This window comes from Fukomys damarensis, unplaced genomic scaffold (genome assembly GCF_012274545.1).
Source record: "Fukomys damarensis isolate Sample0158 unplaced genomic scaffold, DMR_v1.0_HiC HiC_scaffold_9, whole genome shotgun sequence".
Classification (NCBI taxonomy): Eukaryota; Metazoa; Chordata; class Mammalia; order Rodentia; family Bathyergidae; genus Fukomys; species Fukomys damarensis.
The window spans coordinates 29,851,871-29,867,748 of NW_022900921.1; the positions used below are offsets into that span (position 1 = coordinate 29,851,871).

Below are 15,878 nucleotides of genomic sequence, written 5' to 3' on the forward strand. Positions count from 1 at the left end.
TGTCAGAGGGGAGCAGAGGGCCGCTCCCCACACGTCCCTGCACTTAGACCTCGCACTGACACTATCCTTTTGCCCTCCTCCCTCCTTTAATTTAAATGCCCCTCTAAAGTGAGTACACTTCCACAAATTATTTCCTCAAATTATTCCTCAAATTATTTTTCTGTACTGAGAAGCTGGAACAAGATATTTAGCTCATTTCCCTAGAGAAGATGCTTTTCTGACCTCAGGTTTTTCTTTATTTGACTTTGGCCAAGGAGATGCCAGGAGCATTTAATTAGAGAAGCTTTGGGTGCTGAGATGAGATTTAGAGACCAACAGATTGATCCTTTGTGTGCTCAAACACCTAGCAACTGGGGGAACACAGACAGGAGACTCCTCATGGCTTCCAGCCCTCTGCATTCATCTTAGATGGCAACAAACCCCGGCCCTGTGCTCAACCCCCAACCTATGGCCCCCAGACTCTGTTCTCCCCAGAAGCAGAGCTCGTGCAGAGTGGCACCCTGGGCCCTGGGAGGGTAGGGCAGACTGCAGTGGAGACTGCTGGCCCAGGAAGTTCTGGTGGGGAACATTTCAGTGAGCTCTCTTCTCAGTCTACAACCTCTAGCTGCCCTCTGCTTCGGAGGGGCCATGAAGGCTGGTCCTGATAAAGGCTGGCATTGTTAGGACAGCTGGAAGCAGGGAACCCGTCAGCTGTGGAACCATCTCAACCTAAAGCTGCTGTGCTCAGACAGTTTCCCTCTGGGGCAGCAGAGAGCAAAGATTAAGAGAAAGCTTCCTGGGGGCCTGGGATTTAGCTCAGTGGTTCCACTGCCTGCCTCACAGTGTAAGGACCTGAGTTTGATCCCCGATACAAAAAAAAAAAAAAGAAAAGAAAGCTTCCTGGGAGAGACTGCGGTCAGCTAAGCAGGATAAAGCCTTTGGCTGGGGGAGGCTTTGCAGCCTCAGAGGCTGATCCTCTGCTGTGTGACAAACAGAAGGACTCAGTCTAGCTGCAGTGAGACATGGGTGTAGAGAGCCTACCTGGAGGGCACAGAGTGCTGAGGAGGGCTAACCTGAATCATTCTAAGATGACATATATCAGAAGTCTGCTTTCCTGACTGTGTGTGTAGTCAAAATCATCACAAAAAAAGAGATGGACTTGATGAAGTATAAGAAGAGTTTAGGGCTGCCCCTCCCCAGGATCTTGAGACCCCATCAGCCCTCAGAGCCCTGCAGCTTGCTTTCTGGTTCCATTCTGGTCACACTTCACCTCCTCAGACTGTTTTACTTCCGTCTGTCCCTGTTTCTCCTGGTGCCAGTCCCTATACTTCCTGTGCATGTGCTCCCCACCACAGGGACCAGAAGGTTCTCACTTGGGAAGTCGGTTTTCTTTTGTCCTCACTGAAATCCTGGTGAGGCCACTGAGTTACTCAGCTCTCTTGTGGTTTTTTGGAATGGACCTCAGAAGCCAACATTTTGGAAATCAAATCTTTGGTTGGTTGACTGGGAGTTCCAAGCCATGTGGCATGCTGTACCTAGGTGCACAGGGCACCCCAGAGATGAGGATATTGTGAATAAGTCTGTTTTTTCAATGGGTTTACCCAACTCTGGAATTTCATGCAGCCACTTTTGGAAAAAAACCAAGCAAACCAACTTGAGGGCAGGAGGTGTTGGCTTAATCCCATCTCTCCAGTTCCAGCCCCAGAACCCTGGTGTTTATCAAAGAAAGCCTAAAATCTCACACATGGATGTACCAAGTGCTATGGGCTCAAGGCTTGGTGCTCTTCCTGGACCTAGCTGGAAGAAGTTGGCACATTCCATCTTTCTTTGGAGGATGCTTCTCTATCCCTAGATATCAGCCCCCTGACTAGAACCATGTGAGGTTGGAAGAAATTCAGAAATCATCTAGTTTAACTTTATCCCATTGTATAGATCAAGAAACTGAGACCAGAAACAGACATGGACTCTCAAAGTCCCCTTGCTAGTTACTGATGGGTCACAAGCCAAACATCCAGATTCTGGGACTGTTTTGCATACCATGCAGCCTTTACCAGTTGTCTATCAACCAATTCTTTAGTTGCAAAGATGACTTTGGTTTCTGAACATAAAACTGTGTCTGAGCCATGATCAGTCCTGCTTAACTGTTGTGAAGTACAGAGAGGCAAGGCTAAAAAGGGAAATGTGGGAGGAAGGTGAGAGAAAAGGGGAAGAGGAAGCAGGAGGAGAGAGCAAGCAGAGAAGAATGTGCATAACTGTCACTCCTCCGAACTTTCCTGGGAGACCATTTCTAACTATGTCACAGGAGCAAGGTGCCACGTGTATACTGAGAGCACCCATGAGCACCCCAGAGCCACAGTTCTCATTTCTGTCCACCTCTCTGCTGGTGATGCCATCAAACATCGTGCATGAGCAAGTCTAGGAACACACACTTCAGCTCAAATCTGACTTCTTGTTCACCTCACAGAGCAGATCCATGGATATGAAATAAAGGCAGAGTAGAATATGGCTGTTTACCTTTGGCTCCATGACTTCAGCTAAATGTGGAGATTGGGCTTTAAAGCAAGTCTTTCTTAGGAACAAGCTTTCCAAACTCTCCTTTCCTTGAAACATTGTTTGAAACAAAAGACTCCCAGTCATTTGTGCTTCCTCAGAATCTCAGGTTGGCTGAAACTATGTCTCTCAGACCTCTGATTGGAGTCACTGTCCCTTAACCGGCTAGTCTAAGTCAGGAGAAGAGAAAGTCTTTAGTTTTCCTAACTCTGTGCTGCTGGTTTTGTGTTCATCTACAGGCAGAGACTTCTGGCAACTGGCAATATTGATGCCTCCTGGAAGACAACGGGTGAAAAATGAGGGCGCTTGGGGAACCCTTTACTATATGATCTATGTATTTTCAGTTGGAAACCACAACATATCTTTACTGAATAAGAATTTTAAATTCAAATAGAAAAACATCTCCATAAAAAATTTGTTTTTGTTTTAAAGTTCGATTATAAAGATCAAGAAAAACTTGATCGCATATCCGCTACCCTTTTTGGTTATAAAATTGGAGAACCAGCATGCGAGATTTAACCCAATGAGTTATCCACTACCTCCCTTTCTGCCACATACACATGTGCATTTTACAGACAAGGAAGCAGCCCAGAGAAGAGATGGGACTGGCTAGGCATGTCTCAGGACTAGAGTTAGAAAGGTACAAGTCTGTCTACTCCTCCCTGCTACCTTTCCAGTGCACTAACCACCAGGTTTCCCTGGCATTGTGTTCAAGATAAATCCTTGGTAATGTAACCACACTACCCAATAAGCTGCTGCAGTCCAGTTTCCCAGCTAATTTTCAATAGGTAGTGGCAGCCATCCAGCTCATTCTATAAGACCAAGGAGGAGTGAACAGCTCTTTGCTGATGAAGGGCAAAATTATATATTCATCAGTGACTTCCTGGGAGGAAGGTGTTTTACTTGTCCTTCTTTTCATTGGCCACTGAAGTGATTGTGCCTGGAGAGGGCCCGAGGGCACATAAGGAAGAGGGAAATGATGCCTGATACACATATATGTGCATCTCATTACAGGGTCATCAGCTACGAGTGCTGTCCTGGATATGAAAAGGTCCCAGGAGAGAAGGGCTGTCCAGCAGGTGAATAAGCCAGGCTCTGCCTGTGGGTGTGGATGGAGGGGTGAGGTCAGAGAGAGGAGAACTAAGGTAAAAGGCAGCAGGGTCTGGGTGGGGGCTTTGGGATGAGAGTGTGTTAGCATTCTCCCATGTGCTCACTGGCCTCTAGGCTCCATTGCAGGGGTGAAGAACGAGAGTAGAAGTAGTGGGTTCCCTGGGATGCTCTTTCTAACCCCTCAACAAACTGGTGGAGTGAACTCTAGTTCTGGCCTGACTCTAGTAGAAGCCTCTCCTCAGAATGTGCAGGCTCCTGGCCTTGTCTCCAGCTTGGCATGATTCTGAATGCATCCATAGGGTTGGTCCGATGGCCTGTCAGTTTTCCATCAGCCCTGCTAGAGATCAGATAGGGTAAGTTGGTCTCTGGCTGAGCAGGAAAGCCCAAGCCACCACAATTCACTCTGTATCTAAACTTGGCCTACTGGAGCTACAGAGTGGAGAACCACAGGCCAAGTGGCTCACTAGAGCAATCCAAGAATACCACAAATGGCCATCTTGGGCCAAAGTCAGTGTGACACCTGTGAATCTCATCAGTCTTTTCTTTAGTGGCACATACCACCAGCAACTGTGCATCAGGATTTGTAGTTTAACTTTGAAATATAAACCATTGATTTAGATTAAGAAGATGAGATTGAAATGAGGGAGGGGGCAGTTGAGTTTTTACAGAAGTCACAAGGAGGTTGTGGTTGGCACAGGTAGGGTCCTGACATTACTGACACTAACTGAAAGACAGGTGGGGTGAATGCAAAGGGAAAAGGAGTTTGGTTTTTAAAGGGAGCTCAGCCTCTGGTTTCAAATCTTTTAAAATTGACTACACAGTTTTCTCTACTTTAGTCTGCTTTGTAGAAATAACATTGTATTACCTGCAAACGCAGAAAGTACCTCAAAGATTTTTAGTTGTTTCATTCTACTAGAGGCCCCTACGCAACTAATTTTAATAATGAGATAATCTGTAACACTAGTTTAAAGTTAAGATATATATTTCTGGATGTACATTCCTGCCCTTATTAACTAAATGTCTAGGAACAAAAATTTTGCTCTGCTGTGTTTAAAATAATTAAAAATTACCAACTAACTGTGCTCACATAGAGAGACACTGAGTCATTTTAAGAAGCATGTAGCATGCTTTGAGCACCCATTTCCTCACCTCCTCCTTATCCGGCATCCTTGCTGGCAGAGAAGGAAGGGTGGGTGCCCAGAAATCACCTCTCTTGCCCTCTGTTCCTGCAGCCCTTCCACTTTCAAACCTTTACGAGACCCTGGGAGTTGTGGGGTCCACCACCACTCAGCTGTACACAGACCGCACGGAGAAGCTGAGGCCCGAGATGGAGGGCCCTGGCAGCTTCACCATCTTTGCCCCTAGCAACGAGGCCTGGGCTTCCTTGCCAGCGGTAAGACAGTCCCTTTTTGCCAGGAAGACCCTTCCAGGAACCTTCTATTCCCCAATGCCTGGGCATGTATGAAGAATGAGATGCTATAGCTACTACTTCAGAAAGCTTTTCCCTTCACCCTCCAGAGAAGACTAATTATGCCTCCCTGGGTCCCTTCCTGACCATCTCACTTGAGATAGGCAAGCCTTGGTGCTCATGAGGAGGGGTCCTTGGCAGAAGGGAGGCATGTGTCCATTTGGGGCTTAGAAAGCATACTTCCCAGGGGAGCAGGAACCCATCCCTTGAACATGGGGTCTGTCTGTCACATTGTCCTTCCTTCTAGGAAGTGCTGGACTCCCTGGTGAGCAATGTCAACATCGAGCTGCTCAACGCCCTTCGCTACCACATGGTGGACAGGCGGGTCCTGACCGACGAGCTGAAGCACGGCATGGCCCTCACTTCCATGTACCAAAATTCCAACATCCAGATCCACCACTATCCCAATGGGGTAGGAGCATCCCCAATCACACAGCATTGTTCTCTGCCACCGTGAGCCCAAGTGTGCCCCATACGTGGGACCACTTTCTAGGGTTCTGTTCTATAGTGCCATAACCCATAGGTACCCCCTGCTCCTGGGTCTGCTTTTCCGTGGGTGCTCTTATTCCACAGAAGGGTAGAACCACATTCTGCTGCAGAGCATGAAGGCACTGTTTATCCTTCCTGGGGCTTCCACATTCAGCTCCATTGTGTCAGCCACTCACCCTTGATTCTTTTTTGGGCAGATTGTAACCGTGAACTGTGCTCGGCTGCTAAAAGCTGACCACCATGCGACCAATGGTGTGGTTCATCTCATCGATAAGGTCATCTCCACCATCACCAACAACATTCAGCAGATCATTGAGATTGAGGACACCTTCGAGACACTTCGGGTGAGGGACTGCCCTAGGGGACACATAGCCTCCCAAGAGGGGCCTGGTGGGACCTCTTCTGCAGGAGGAATGGAGAATGTCTGAATGTCTCAGGGTGGGAATGGACTAGGGAGAGTCCACTAATTAGATGCTCAGCTTGACCTACCCTGTGAAATTACCTCCTGTTCTCTCCCTTGTAAAGCTTTCCTTTGCTTGGCTCCACTTAAAAGTTCTGTTGCAGAAAGGAGTCCTCTGAGCTGGGCTGCCTGGGCCATTGGTACAAAGAGTACAATGTGGCTTCTGTAGATGGGAGGACCCTTCCTCCTGATGCTGGCTTCCATTTAGGGGCGGTGGAATAAATGGCCTGTTGGGTTACATAATGCTTGTGGACCACATATCTCCATGCTGGACCCCCGCTCCATCCCTGCCCATGTTTCCATGGGACCTAGATTTCCTAGAGAGGCCATCCATGTAAACACAGGAGTTTAGGTTCTACTCCTGGGCTGGCTTGTCACTGCTCTGGGGCTACAAGGACATAGTTCCTTCCCCATGACCAGCAGGCATCTGTCTTACAACTGGAGGGGCCAGCTTTCCTTTTGGTAACATCCGTTTAGGAGGAAGTGAACACAGGCTGCCTTGTCAGGGTTTTTGCCCTGGGTCAAGGAGAACTTTCTAACCACAAAGGATACAAGTGGGAGTGGGGGCGGTCCCTCCCTAGAGATCTCCAACACAGAAAGACAAACACTTGAGTCAGATGGACCTCAGCAAGGAGGGACAGCAGTTAGCTGGCCCTGGAGGGCCCTGGGAGCCTGACTCCCAAGCCCTTCTCCCCTCCCTTTCTTCTGGGTCACTCAAAATGCAGGGATCTGCAAGGGAAAGGTATTGCCAAAAAATTGTTTCCATATATTTTGATTAATATAACTTGGTCCTTTTGAGTAATCTCTTACTCTTTAGGTTTGCCAAGTACTCCTTCTTTCTTCTCCTGTGATCCCCTCCCATGACCATCTTTCCTTCTCTCTAACACATGCTTACTAAGCACCTGCTATCTCCTAGCTATTGTTCCATGCTCCAGGGTAAAGAATGAACAGGGAAGACACATTTCTGCCTTCAGTGGAGTTAATATTCTTTCTGGGTAGACAGACAAGACACAAAGTAGTGATAAACCCTATGAGGTCAGCAGGTCAGTGGTTTAGGAGAGGAGAGGAAGGCCAAGGGGCAGGGTGGTCAGGAAAGGACTCTGGAAGAGAGAGCGGCAGAGGCCTGGAGGAGAGAATGGGCCTGTTCTACCCAAGGGTGGATCTAAAGCACTGCCAGGGAGGAAGGATAAGAGAACTGAAGAGCTGGCCTAGCCAGAAAGAGCCCAGTCGGCCACAGCAAACGGCACTAGGGAGGCAGAAGGGGAGAGAAGGAGCCAGACCAGATCCTGTACAATATTTCAGACTTGGTGGACAAAGCTGTTCACCCCTGAGAGCAGCCTGAAGTTGCTGAGGTTGTGGTGGACAGATGGGTCCCATGACCCTTACACTCCCAGAGATCGCATAAATCATTACCAATACCTGTGGAATTACAGTTGCTAGGTGGTGGCAAGCTGAGGAAGTGTCTATAGCAGACAGGCTCTACTTTGCCTGGGGGCCTGGGAGTGGGGACAGATGCCAAATGGACATCTCAGAGAAACAGTGTTTGGGTTAAGGCCTGAAAAAAGAATAGGAGTCAGTGAAGCGGAGAAAGGAAAGGGCAGAGACAACTGCGGAGCAAAGGCCTGCAGACAGAAAAGAAAGAGGCGCAGAAGTACCTGAAAGATGGCCAGTTTGACTGGAGCACAGACCAGGCCAGGTTATGTGAGGGCATGGTGACGGGGAGCTTGGTTTAGCTCCTCTTTTTTTTGACTTGGGCCCTGAGTCCCCAAGGGAGGACTAGCAAGGTTGTGTGTACATCTTGCTAAGCAGAACTCAGAGTCTCCGAGCACTTCATTCTCATTCCTTCTCACAGGCTGCTGTGGCTGCATCAGGGCTCAACACCCTGCTTGAGGGTGATGGTCAGTTCACACTCCTGGCCCCAACCAATGAGGCCTTTGAGAAAATCCCTGCCGAGACTCTGAACAGGATTCTGGGTGACCCAGAGGCCCTGAGAGGTAAGGACACACAATTCCTGCCCCTGCCTCATTGGAGCAGCTAAAGTAAGCCCAAGACCTTTTTGTCCAAGATAGGCATTTTACCTGTGCGTAGGTGACTCTCAGGAAGTCCACCACAGCTGTAGCTTGGGATCATCCAGTTCCATTACTCCCATCCAGCCAGGTCTTTGCAGAATGCAAAGCAGAGTACCACCCTGGCTCTAAAAGCCAGATCCAGATACCTGAAGCCTTTGTCCAAGCATGAGGAGGGAGGCAGAGTGAGAAGTCCATAGCTGAGCTTCTGCAGACATAGGGAGAGATAAAGGCTCAATGACCAAGGCCAGAGCAAGGATGTCAGGTGAAGGTGTAGGAGGTGTAGGATAAGGTGTGTGTGTTGGGCATCAAGTCATGGCATCCTTGAAATGGAATCATCATGCTAACTCTTTAAAGATTGTGTGTCTGGCTAGGGACCTCATGGGTAAGTCAAAATTATAGTAGAAGCTAGCAAGAGTGAGCTTTTAACTCCCTATTGCTGGCTCCATCCTCACCCCCACAGCATGCTGCTGAGTTGGTGGTGGTATGGGATTGTTACTGGAAGGGAAGAAAAGAGCAGAAATGGAAGAGAGATTGGAGGGTTCTGCCTTCCCCTCACCTGGCCCCTTTCAACTCTAGGAGCGCTCATCCCTAAGCACTGAGCTGCCTAATGAGGCTTGAGTGCCCTAGAAAGGAGAGTAGGCCCCAAGTCCCCTGTGTACCCTACCACACTGTTCCTCCCACATATAATCTATAAATGACTTCATTTGTTTTGAGTATACTTATATCTAACTTTGCAACATACTAGATAAAATGCCTACTACACTCAGACAGCCTAGAAACTTAGCATATTCTCCTCCTGAAGAGTCAGGGACAAGAAAGGGCACATTCCTGAAAGCACAGATGAGATCTGTTCTGTTTCTAGATGGTTTTAGTGCCTCTAGATGCCTGTTCTATGCTGGGAGGTGGGGGCCACAAAAGTGATTACAGTTCAATCTGTGTCTGCAAGGAAGTTAGACTAGAAGGGTGGCAGGTTTCAAAATGTGTTGTTGAGGGGCCAGGGATTTAGCTCAGTGGTTCCACTGCCTGCCTCGCAAGTGCAAGGACCTGAGTTCTATCTCCGGTACAAAAAAAAAAAATCAAAATGTGTTGTTGGGATCTGATCTGATGAATACAGCAACAAATATAGTCAACACAGGCAAAGATACTCAACACACTGTGGGAATAAGGATGGGGTTCACACAGCCTCAGGGATCTCAAAGGCTGCCTCAAGGAGATGAGATTTAAATACATCTCAGCAGAGTCTGCTTCCCCTTTAGAACTTTGTTCCTCATTGTGTTAGCTTCCCATTACTGTAGCAAATACGTGAGAAGATCAACTCAGGAAGAGAAATCATCATTTGACTCACAGTTTTGGAGGTTTCAGTCCATGGTTGGTTGGCCCCATTGTTTTAGGGTCTGTGGCTTTGCGGGCACCCACTTGGTATCAAGAGAAGAAAAGGGAGGAAGAGAAAGAGGCAGAGTCTTACAATCCTCTTTGAAGCCATGCCCCCAATGACCTGCTAGACCCCCACCTCTGTGTGGTTCCACAGCCTCCAAATAGTACCAGCCTGTGGAGCAAGCCATTGCCACATGGGCCTTTGAAGGACAAACTGTAGCTCCCATTAAAGCATCTTTTATACAGAATATATTTTTATCTTCATAGATATCATAACTCCTTATTATAAAGTAGAAGAAAAAAAAGACCTGTAATTTATGCCTTTTGTGGATCTGCTTTTTCTAAATCAGTAACTGGTTTACTCAGAGTAGAGGCCCTTTCTCTATTGCTGTAGCCCTGGACGTGAAGGAAAAGGTTCACCCATTGATGCTCTCCTGTTACTAGTGGGCTGGAGACAGATAAAAAACAGCCCCAGGCTGGTGTTTCCCATGTGAAGCCTGGTCTCCAGTCCTGACCCTGCTTACTCCCTGAGTGGCCCTTGCGGGTCAACCAAACCCCAACCTGGGGCTTCAGTTTCCTTCTCTGAGAAGCAACATTCCCAAAGGCCTCACTGCCGTAGGGTCTTGGTGTCCTTTGTCTTCCCTTCTGGCTGAATCAAATCAGCACCGGCTTTCCAATCAGTTTCCAGCAGCCCAGTGCCTCTGCGGAGCCTTAGAACTTCCTTCTGTTCATGACAGTGCAGTTTTGATTCCCATACTCAGTAACAGAATGAAACTCACCTCGGTGGTGAGAATGCAAAACAGAGGACCTTGGTAGCCTGGGAGAGGAGTAGCTTAGGAAACTGCTCGGCCTGAGGTGGGGACTCATCCTTCCTAACTGTCCTTGCAAGTTCCTCCGTACAGAGGTCATGAATGCCAGTAAGAGCCATGATGGAGCCAGAACCCTACCAGGGATCCTAGCCCCTGCCCTGCCCTAAAGTAACACTTGGACAAGTGAACAAGCAATTGAATTTCTTATTTACAGATGAGGCAAATGGGATAGCAAAGGCCTTGTCATACCGATCACCATTCCCCACCCTCTAAGGTAGATCCTGGTAGTTTGAGTAAATGAACAAAACCTGAACAAATAAAATGTGCAAGTAATTCCCAACTTTCTTTTTCTGCAGTTTCCATTTTTCCTACCCCATTTTATATTTTTTATAAAGGTCAGTAGATTAAGAAGTCCCATGCTAGGGCCGGGGATTTAGCTTAGGGATTCCATTGCTTGCCTCGCAAACGCAAGGTCCTGAGTTTGATCCCTGGCACAAAAAAAAAAAAAAAAAAAAAAAAAAAAAAAAAAAAAAAAAAAAAAAAAAAAAAAAAAAAAAAAAAAAAAAAAAAAAAAAAAAAAAAAAAAGTCCCATGATAGTCTCACCTAAGTTTTTCCTTTCCCCTTGAAGTTCAGATCCTAATGAGACAATTCACCCTGAAGTTCAGTATTCATAAGCTAATGACTAACATTTTTGGACCATTTATTCTGCCATCAGGCAGTGTGCTGAGTATTTTACTCTGCAGAGGAGACCAGTACTATTCTCATCTCCAATTTACTGATGCAGAAGATGACACTTGAGGACACTAACTGATTTGCCTAGAGACCCACAGTTGGCCAATGGCCATGGGATTCAAACTTAAGCATCCAGACTGCAGAGTCCAAGCCAGTTTTAGAGGGTGGCACCCGAGAGGAAAGAAGTCCCAAGATCCTGTGATGCTCCAGCCTGTCTGAAGGTCTTTATATGATAGGAAAGAGTCTTCACGGGGAGGGCTGGCTGTAAGCTGACCCCAGGAGTCTGGCTGAAGCAGGTTCTGACTTTCCCTGTGTCCTGTTCTGCCTCCAGATTTGCTGAACAACCACATCCTGAAGTCAGCCATGTGTGCTGAGGCCATTGTCGCAGGGCTGTCCATGGAGACGCTGGAGGGCACCACTCTGGAGGTGGGCTGCAGTGGGGACATGCTTACCATCAATGGGAAGGCCATCATCTCTAACAAGGACATCTTGGCTACCAATGGTGTGATCCACTTCATTGATGAGCTGCTCATCCCAGATTCAGGTACCCTAGGCCTCCAGGTACCCCAGGTCTCCAGGCCCTAGTCCTGTCCACCTGTCCATTCCTGGTGGCAAGGGTGGTGGAGATTCAGGGGCCATTTGAGTCACTTCCCTGCTTGGACTCAGCTCAGAGCCTGTTAACCACTGTAAACTGGTAGGTTAGAACCAGATTGTGAAGAATCTCGAGTTTTAGGTGCAGGAATTCAGACATTGTCTTGGAGGCAGTGAGAGCCATTAATGGTACCTAGGAAGAGAGAGACACAATCCACAATTTCAGAATATCTGCCTTCTGTGGTTGGATACAGAGGGCCATTAGCTGACCTCAGACCACACGCTTTCTCAGTAGCACCCAAGCCATTCCAGGTCACTGACTGAGGGTGGATGGCTGAATAGGCTTTGGCTCGTGTCTGTTAAGCCCATGGTGAAGGAATCTCACAGGGAGAAACAGACTCTTCCTGTGGGAGTGGTTACGGCCTAATGGACTCTTTAGAAGCCACCATACAGCCAAGCATACAGCATCAGGCAGGCCTTGATCAACCTGTCTCAGGGCCTGGGACAGCTTCTGCCTTCTGCCAAACCAAGGCTTATATCACTTTCCCACTGATTATGTTTTCTGATGACAAACCCACTAGGCCCTGCTGCGTTCCTAGGGTTGTTGACTCACAAGATGACATTTCTGCTGATGAGTGTCATGATCTTGGGTGGATGGATGATAAGTACAAACACCACTGTTAACTTTTGAACCCCCTTCTCCTTCCTGTAGCCAAGACACTGTCTGAGTTGGCTGTAGAGTCTGATGTTTCCACAGTTACTGACCTCCTCAGACAAGCTGGCCTCAGCACACATCTCTCTGGAAATGAGCAGCTGACCCTTTTGGCCCCTCTGAATTCTGTGTTCAAAGGTAACATGGGAAACGCACCCCTGTCTGCCCCTTGGAACAGCCACTCCCACCTATCAACTCCATGGTACTCTCCTGATTTACAGCTCCTGTGGCACCTTAGACCTTCTACCCAGCTCAATCCAAAGCAGATGTGACTGCAGCAGAAACTTTAGACTTGCCATTTTTTCACTTGGCAGAATGAGAATGCACTTGAGGATCTGTTCTTCAGAATTCAAGGCTTTGTTCCGCCAGGAGAGTAGAGCGTCTCCTGTGTTTTTATCTGTAGGGCCAGTATCAATATATAGCATGAGGGTTTGGCTGAGCTGCAGCCATACAGAAGACAGGGAGAAGAGCTAAAGTGTGTGTGTGCCTTCCCTTCTGTCTTCGGGCAAAACTCCAAAAACCCTCAATTATCTGCCCTTTTTTTCCAAAGAAGATGCAAGATATTAAGGAATATTGGCAACCCTGCTTGATATCTCAATCTCCATCTTTAAACTCAAGGAGGGATAGGCTTTGCACTGTATTTGTCTTGCTGGACCTAACCACACCTTCTTTCACAGATGGAGCCCCCCGCATTGATGCCCAGATGAAGAATTTGCTTCTAAACCACATAGTTAAAGGCAAGGTGGCCTCCAAGGATTTGTACCGTGGACAGACCCTGGACACGCTGGGTGGCAAAAAACTCAGAGTTTTTGTTTATCGTAATGTAAGTTCTGGACCCTAAATCCTGCTCCTTCTTTGCCTCAACTCTAAAAAATAGAAGCTATATTAGTGTTTTTAAAAATCCTTAATAAGCAGGAGTTTCATAAGAACTGATTTCTAATAAGGAAATAATTTCTGGAAAGTTTATGTAATGTTAAATGACATCCTGCAGGAGAATTAGAATCTCACTTTCTGGAGACCTTGGAGAATATACCGTATACTTGTCTGACCTGGATTGCTAAGTAGTTAAGCCACCAGGAACTCAGAGGGGTGAATACATGGGAGGAGGGATGGAGGTTTTGAGTCCTTCTGAGCTTATGTGGAGAGAAATCCGTCAGGGCTGGGAATTTAGCTCAGTGGTGCCTCATCTGCCTGGCAAGCCAAGGTCCTGAGTTCAATCCCAGGTACCACCAAAAAAAAAAAAAAAAAAAAAAAAAAAAAAGTGGCTTTAGCCTGAATAACAGCAGAGAAGCCTCTCTATGAAGACAATGCAAACACAGCTGACCTTGGCCTAAAATGTTCCCTTTGCTCTTCTGTGTCTTCTCTGTCTTCAGACTTTGTAGCCATCCTGGGATATAAAATGAGAACTATAATTTAACATTGTTCCTGGCCTGGTTCAATCAGCACAATTTGGTTAAAGATGGTGGTCATCTATTAAATAAGTAAATCAGTGGCCTCAACCCATTTATTTGATTGTCAGTGGACCTCATATGTAACTGATATTCTCATTATGGGACCTCTGTGTAACCTTACTGGGGTCTCTATGGTCATTCTTTCCTTGAGGAAGATCATTATGTATTTTTTTTTCTCTCCTGGAGACTATATATCATGTTATCTTAGTGTCTGTGACCTGCCCAGACACTGACTTTTGTGGGTGTTTCCATCAGCATGAGCCCCTGAACAAATCAGGAAGCCCCACTTTGGAAAGTAATGGCCCCCTTTTGTCTGCTCTTCTTCTATGCAGAGCCTGTGCATTGAGAATAGCTGCATTGCTGCCCATGACAAGAAGGGACGGTATGGGACCCTGTTTACCATGGACCGGATGCTTACCCCACCCATGGGGACTGTCATGGATGTCCTAAAGGGGGACAATCGCTTCAGGTAACCAGTCTCTTCCCTGAGTGGGACTTCTGCTAAATGGTCATACTGGGTAGCATGGTGGACCTCAGCTTTTTGTCAAGCTCCCTGCTTCCCCAGAGACTCGCCTAACTTGAGAGATGCACTGGTGTGACTGTCCAGGCTTGGGGTGGGTAAGAGGGAGGGTCACTTTGAAATCTTAAATGGAGAAGAAGCATTACTCCTGGGAATGTCATCCTGGTATCCATGGTAAGAGGGATACAGTTTTATTACTAAAGCTCAAGACAAACATCACCTGCTTATTGTAAAGGCCCCCATAAGTAAGAACACAAGGCTTTGAGGGTGCAATGAATCTCTCACTCTCTGTGCAGAATCTACCAACTGGCAACTGAAGTCCCCATATCATTTTGTTTTTCTGCTCTGTCTGTATATTTGACTTGCTTATTCACCATGCAGTGCTGTTAAGTGTTTTCCTATCACTGATTTCAACTACCTGCGCAAGGACCTGGGAAGACACATCCTCTCTGTTGTCCCCAGAATCACATACTCAGCCATCTCTAAGTCAACCACACCTTCTGCCTGTCTCCCTCCCTTCCTCGCCCTCTGGGCTCTGACTTCTGTCCATTTAATGGATCATAGCATTTACAGTGGGTGGAGAAAAATGCAAACTAGAATCATTCCCTCTGTGCATAGGATGGATACAAAAGCCAGTAAGTTGTGTGTATTGCCGTGGTCTGGGCTCCACTGTTCTCCATGATGAGGCATATGAAGAAAATGTGCCCTGCTCCCCTTCTCACAGGTAAGTGACATCTGTGTGTATATCCGTAGCATGCTGGTAGCTGCCATCCAGTCTGCTGGGCTGACAGAGACCCTTAATCGGGAAGGAGTCTACACAGTCTTTGCTCCCACAAATGAAGCCTTCCAAGCCATGCCACCAGAAGAACTGAACAAACTCTTGGGTAAAGACCAACTTAAGTACATGTTTCCACTTTTCTAAACTCACGTCCATCAGAGCTCCAGCAGGAAACAGGTGGTACCTTGCAAAGAGGTTGATTCAAGGAATTTAAAGATGAGACTATTTGAAGAAGTGTGGGCAGGATTAAGGGAGTTATCAAAGGATAATAACAAGGTGGCATTTGTGAGACGCCTGTGCCACCCTTGGGCCTGGGTTGAAGGGTGATGGCAGGAGCCAGGGAGAGGTTGACTCTTGGACAAAGGGCACAGAGAGCAGCCAGGGGCATTTGCAGCTGTGAGGACCATGACAAGAGAGGCCACTAAGCTTCCCAGCACCCCTGTCATCACTGAGACACAATATCCGATACCTGCAAGTTAAAGAAGGAGAGATTTATTTTGGCCCACAGTTTATAGAGGCTTCAGTCCCTAGTCTGCTGGTTCCAAGGCAGGCCAGCATGGCAGAGAGAAATGTCAGAGCAGAAAGAGCTCATGGCATGGCAGAGGGAAAACAGAGATCAAGCTATGAGGAATGGTGATACACACACTTACATACCCTTGGTGATCCACCTGTCTGACCAAATGCCACCTCCTAACAACAAGTCAGCTGTAAGCCCCCATAATCCAATCATCTTCCAAAAGGCTCACCTATGAACACATGAGGCCTTGCAAGATATTTTATATATA

General features: G+C 47.2%; 1 protein-coding gene across 3 annotated transcripts in view; it reads left to right on the forward strand.

The window, feature by feature from the left end:
• Tgfbi (transforming growth factor beta induced) overlaps nt 1–15,878 on the forward strand; it is a 33,423-nt gene that overhangs the window by 11,121 nt on the left and 6,424 nt on the right. For all 3 annotated transcript variants that reach the window (XR_004516421.1, XM_010614102.2, XM_010614103.3), the window contains exons 3-12: nt 3,544–3,608; nt 4,872–5,032; nt 5,355–5,519; nt 5,794–5,940; nt 7,909–8,050; nt 11,373–11,585; nt 12,345–12,482; nt 13,022–13,167; nt 14,128–14,264; nt 15,069–15,199. Coding sequence is in view for 2 of the 3 variants with exons in the window: in XM_010614102.2 (XP_010612404.1) it covers nt 3,544–3,608; nt 4,872–5,032; nt 5,355–5,519; nt 5,794–5,940; nt 7,909–8,050; nt 11,373–11,585; nt 12,345–12,482; nt 13,022–13,167; nt 14,128–14,264; nt 15,069–15,199 (1,445 nt within the window). In the remaining variant the exon portion in view is untranslated. The remainder of the gene's footprint in view (nt 1–3,543; nt 3,609–4,871; nt 5,033–5,354; nt 5,520–5,793; nt 5,941–7,908; nt 8,051–11,372; nt 11,586–12,344; nt 12,483–13,021; nt 13,168–14,127; nt 14,265–15,068; nt 15,200–15,878) is intronic.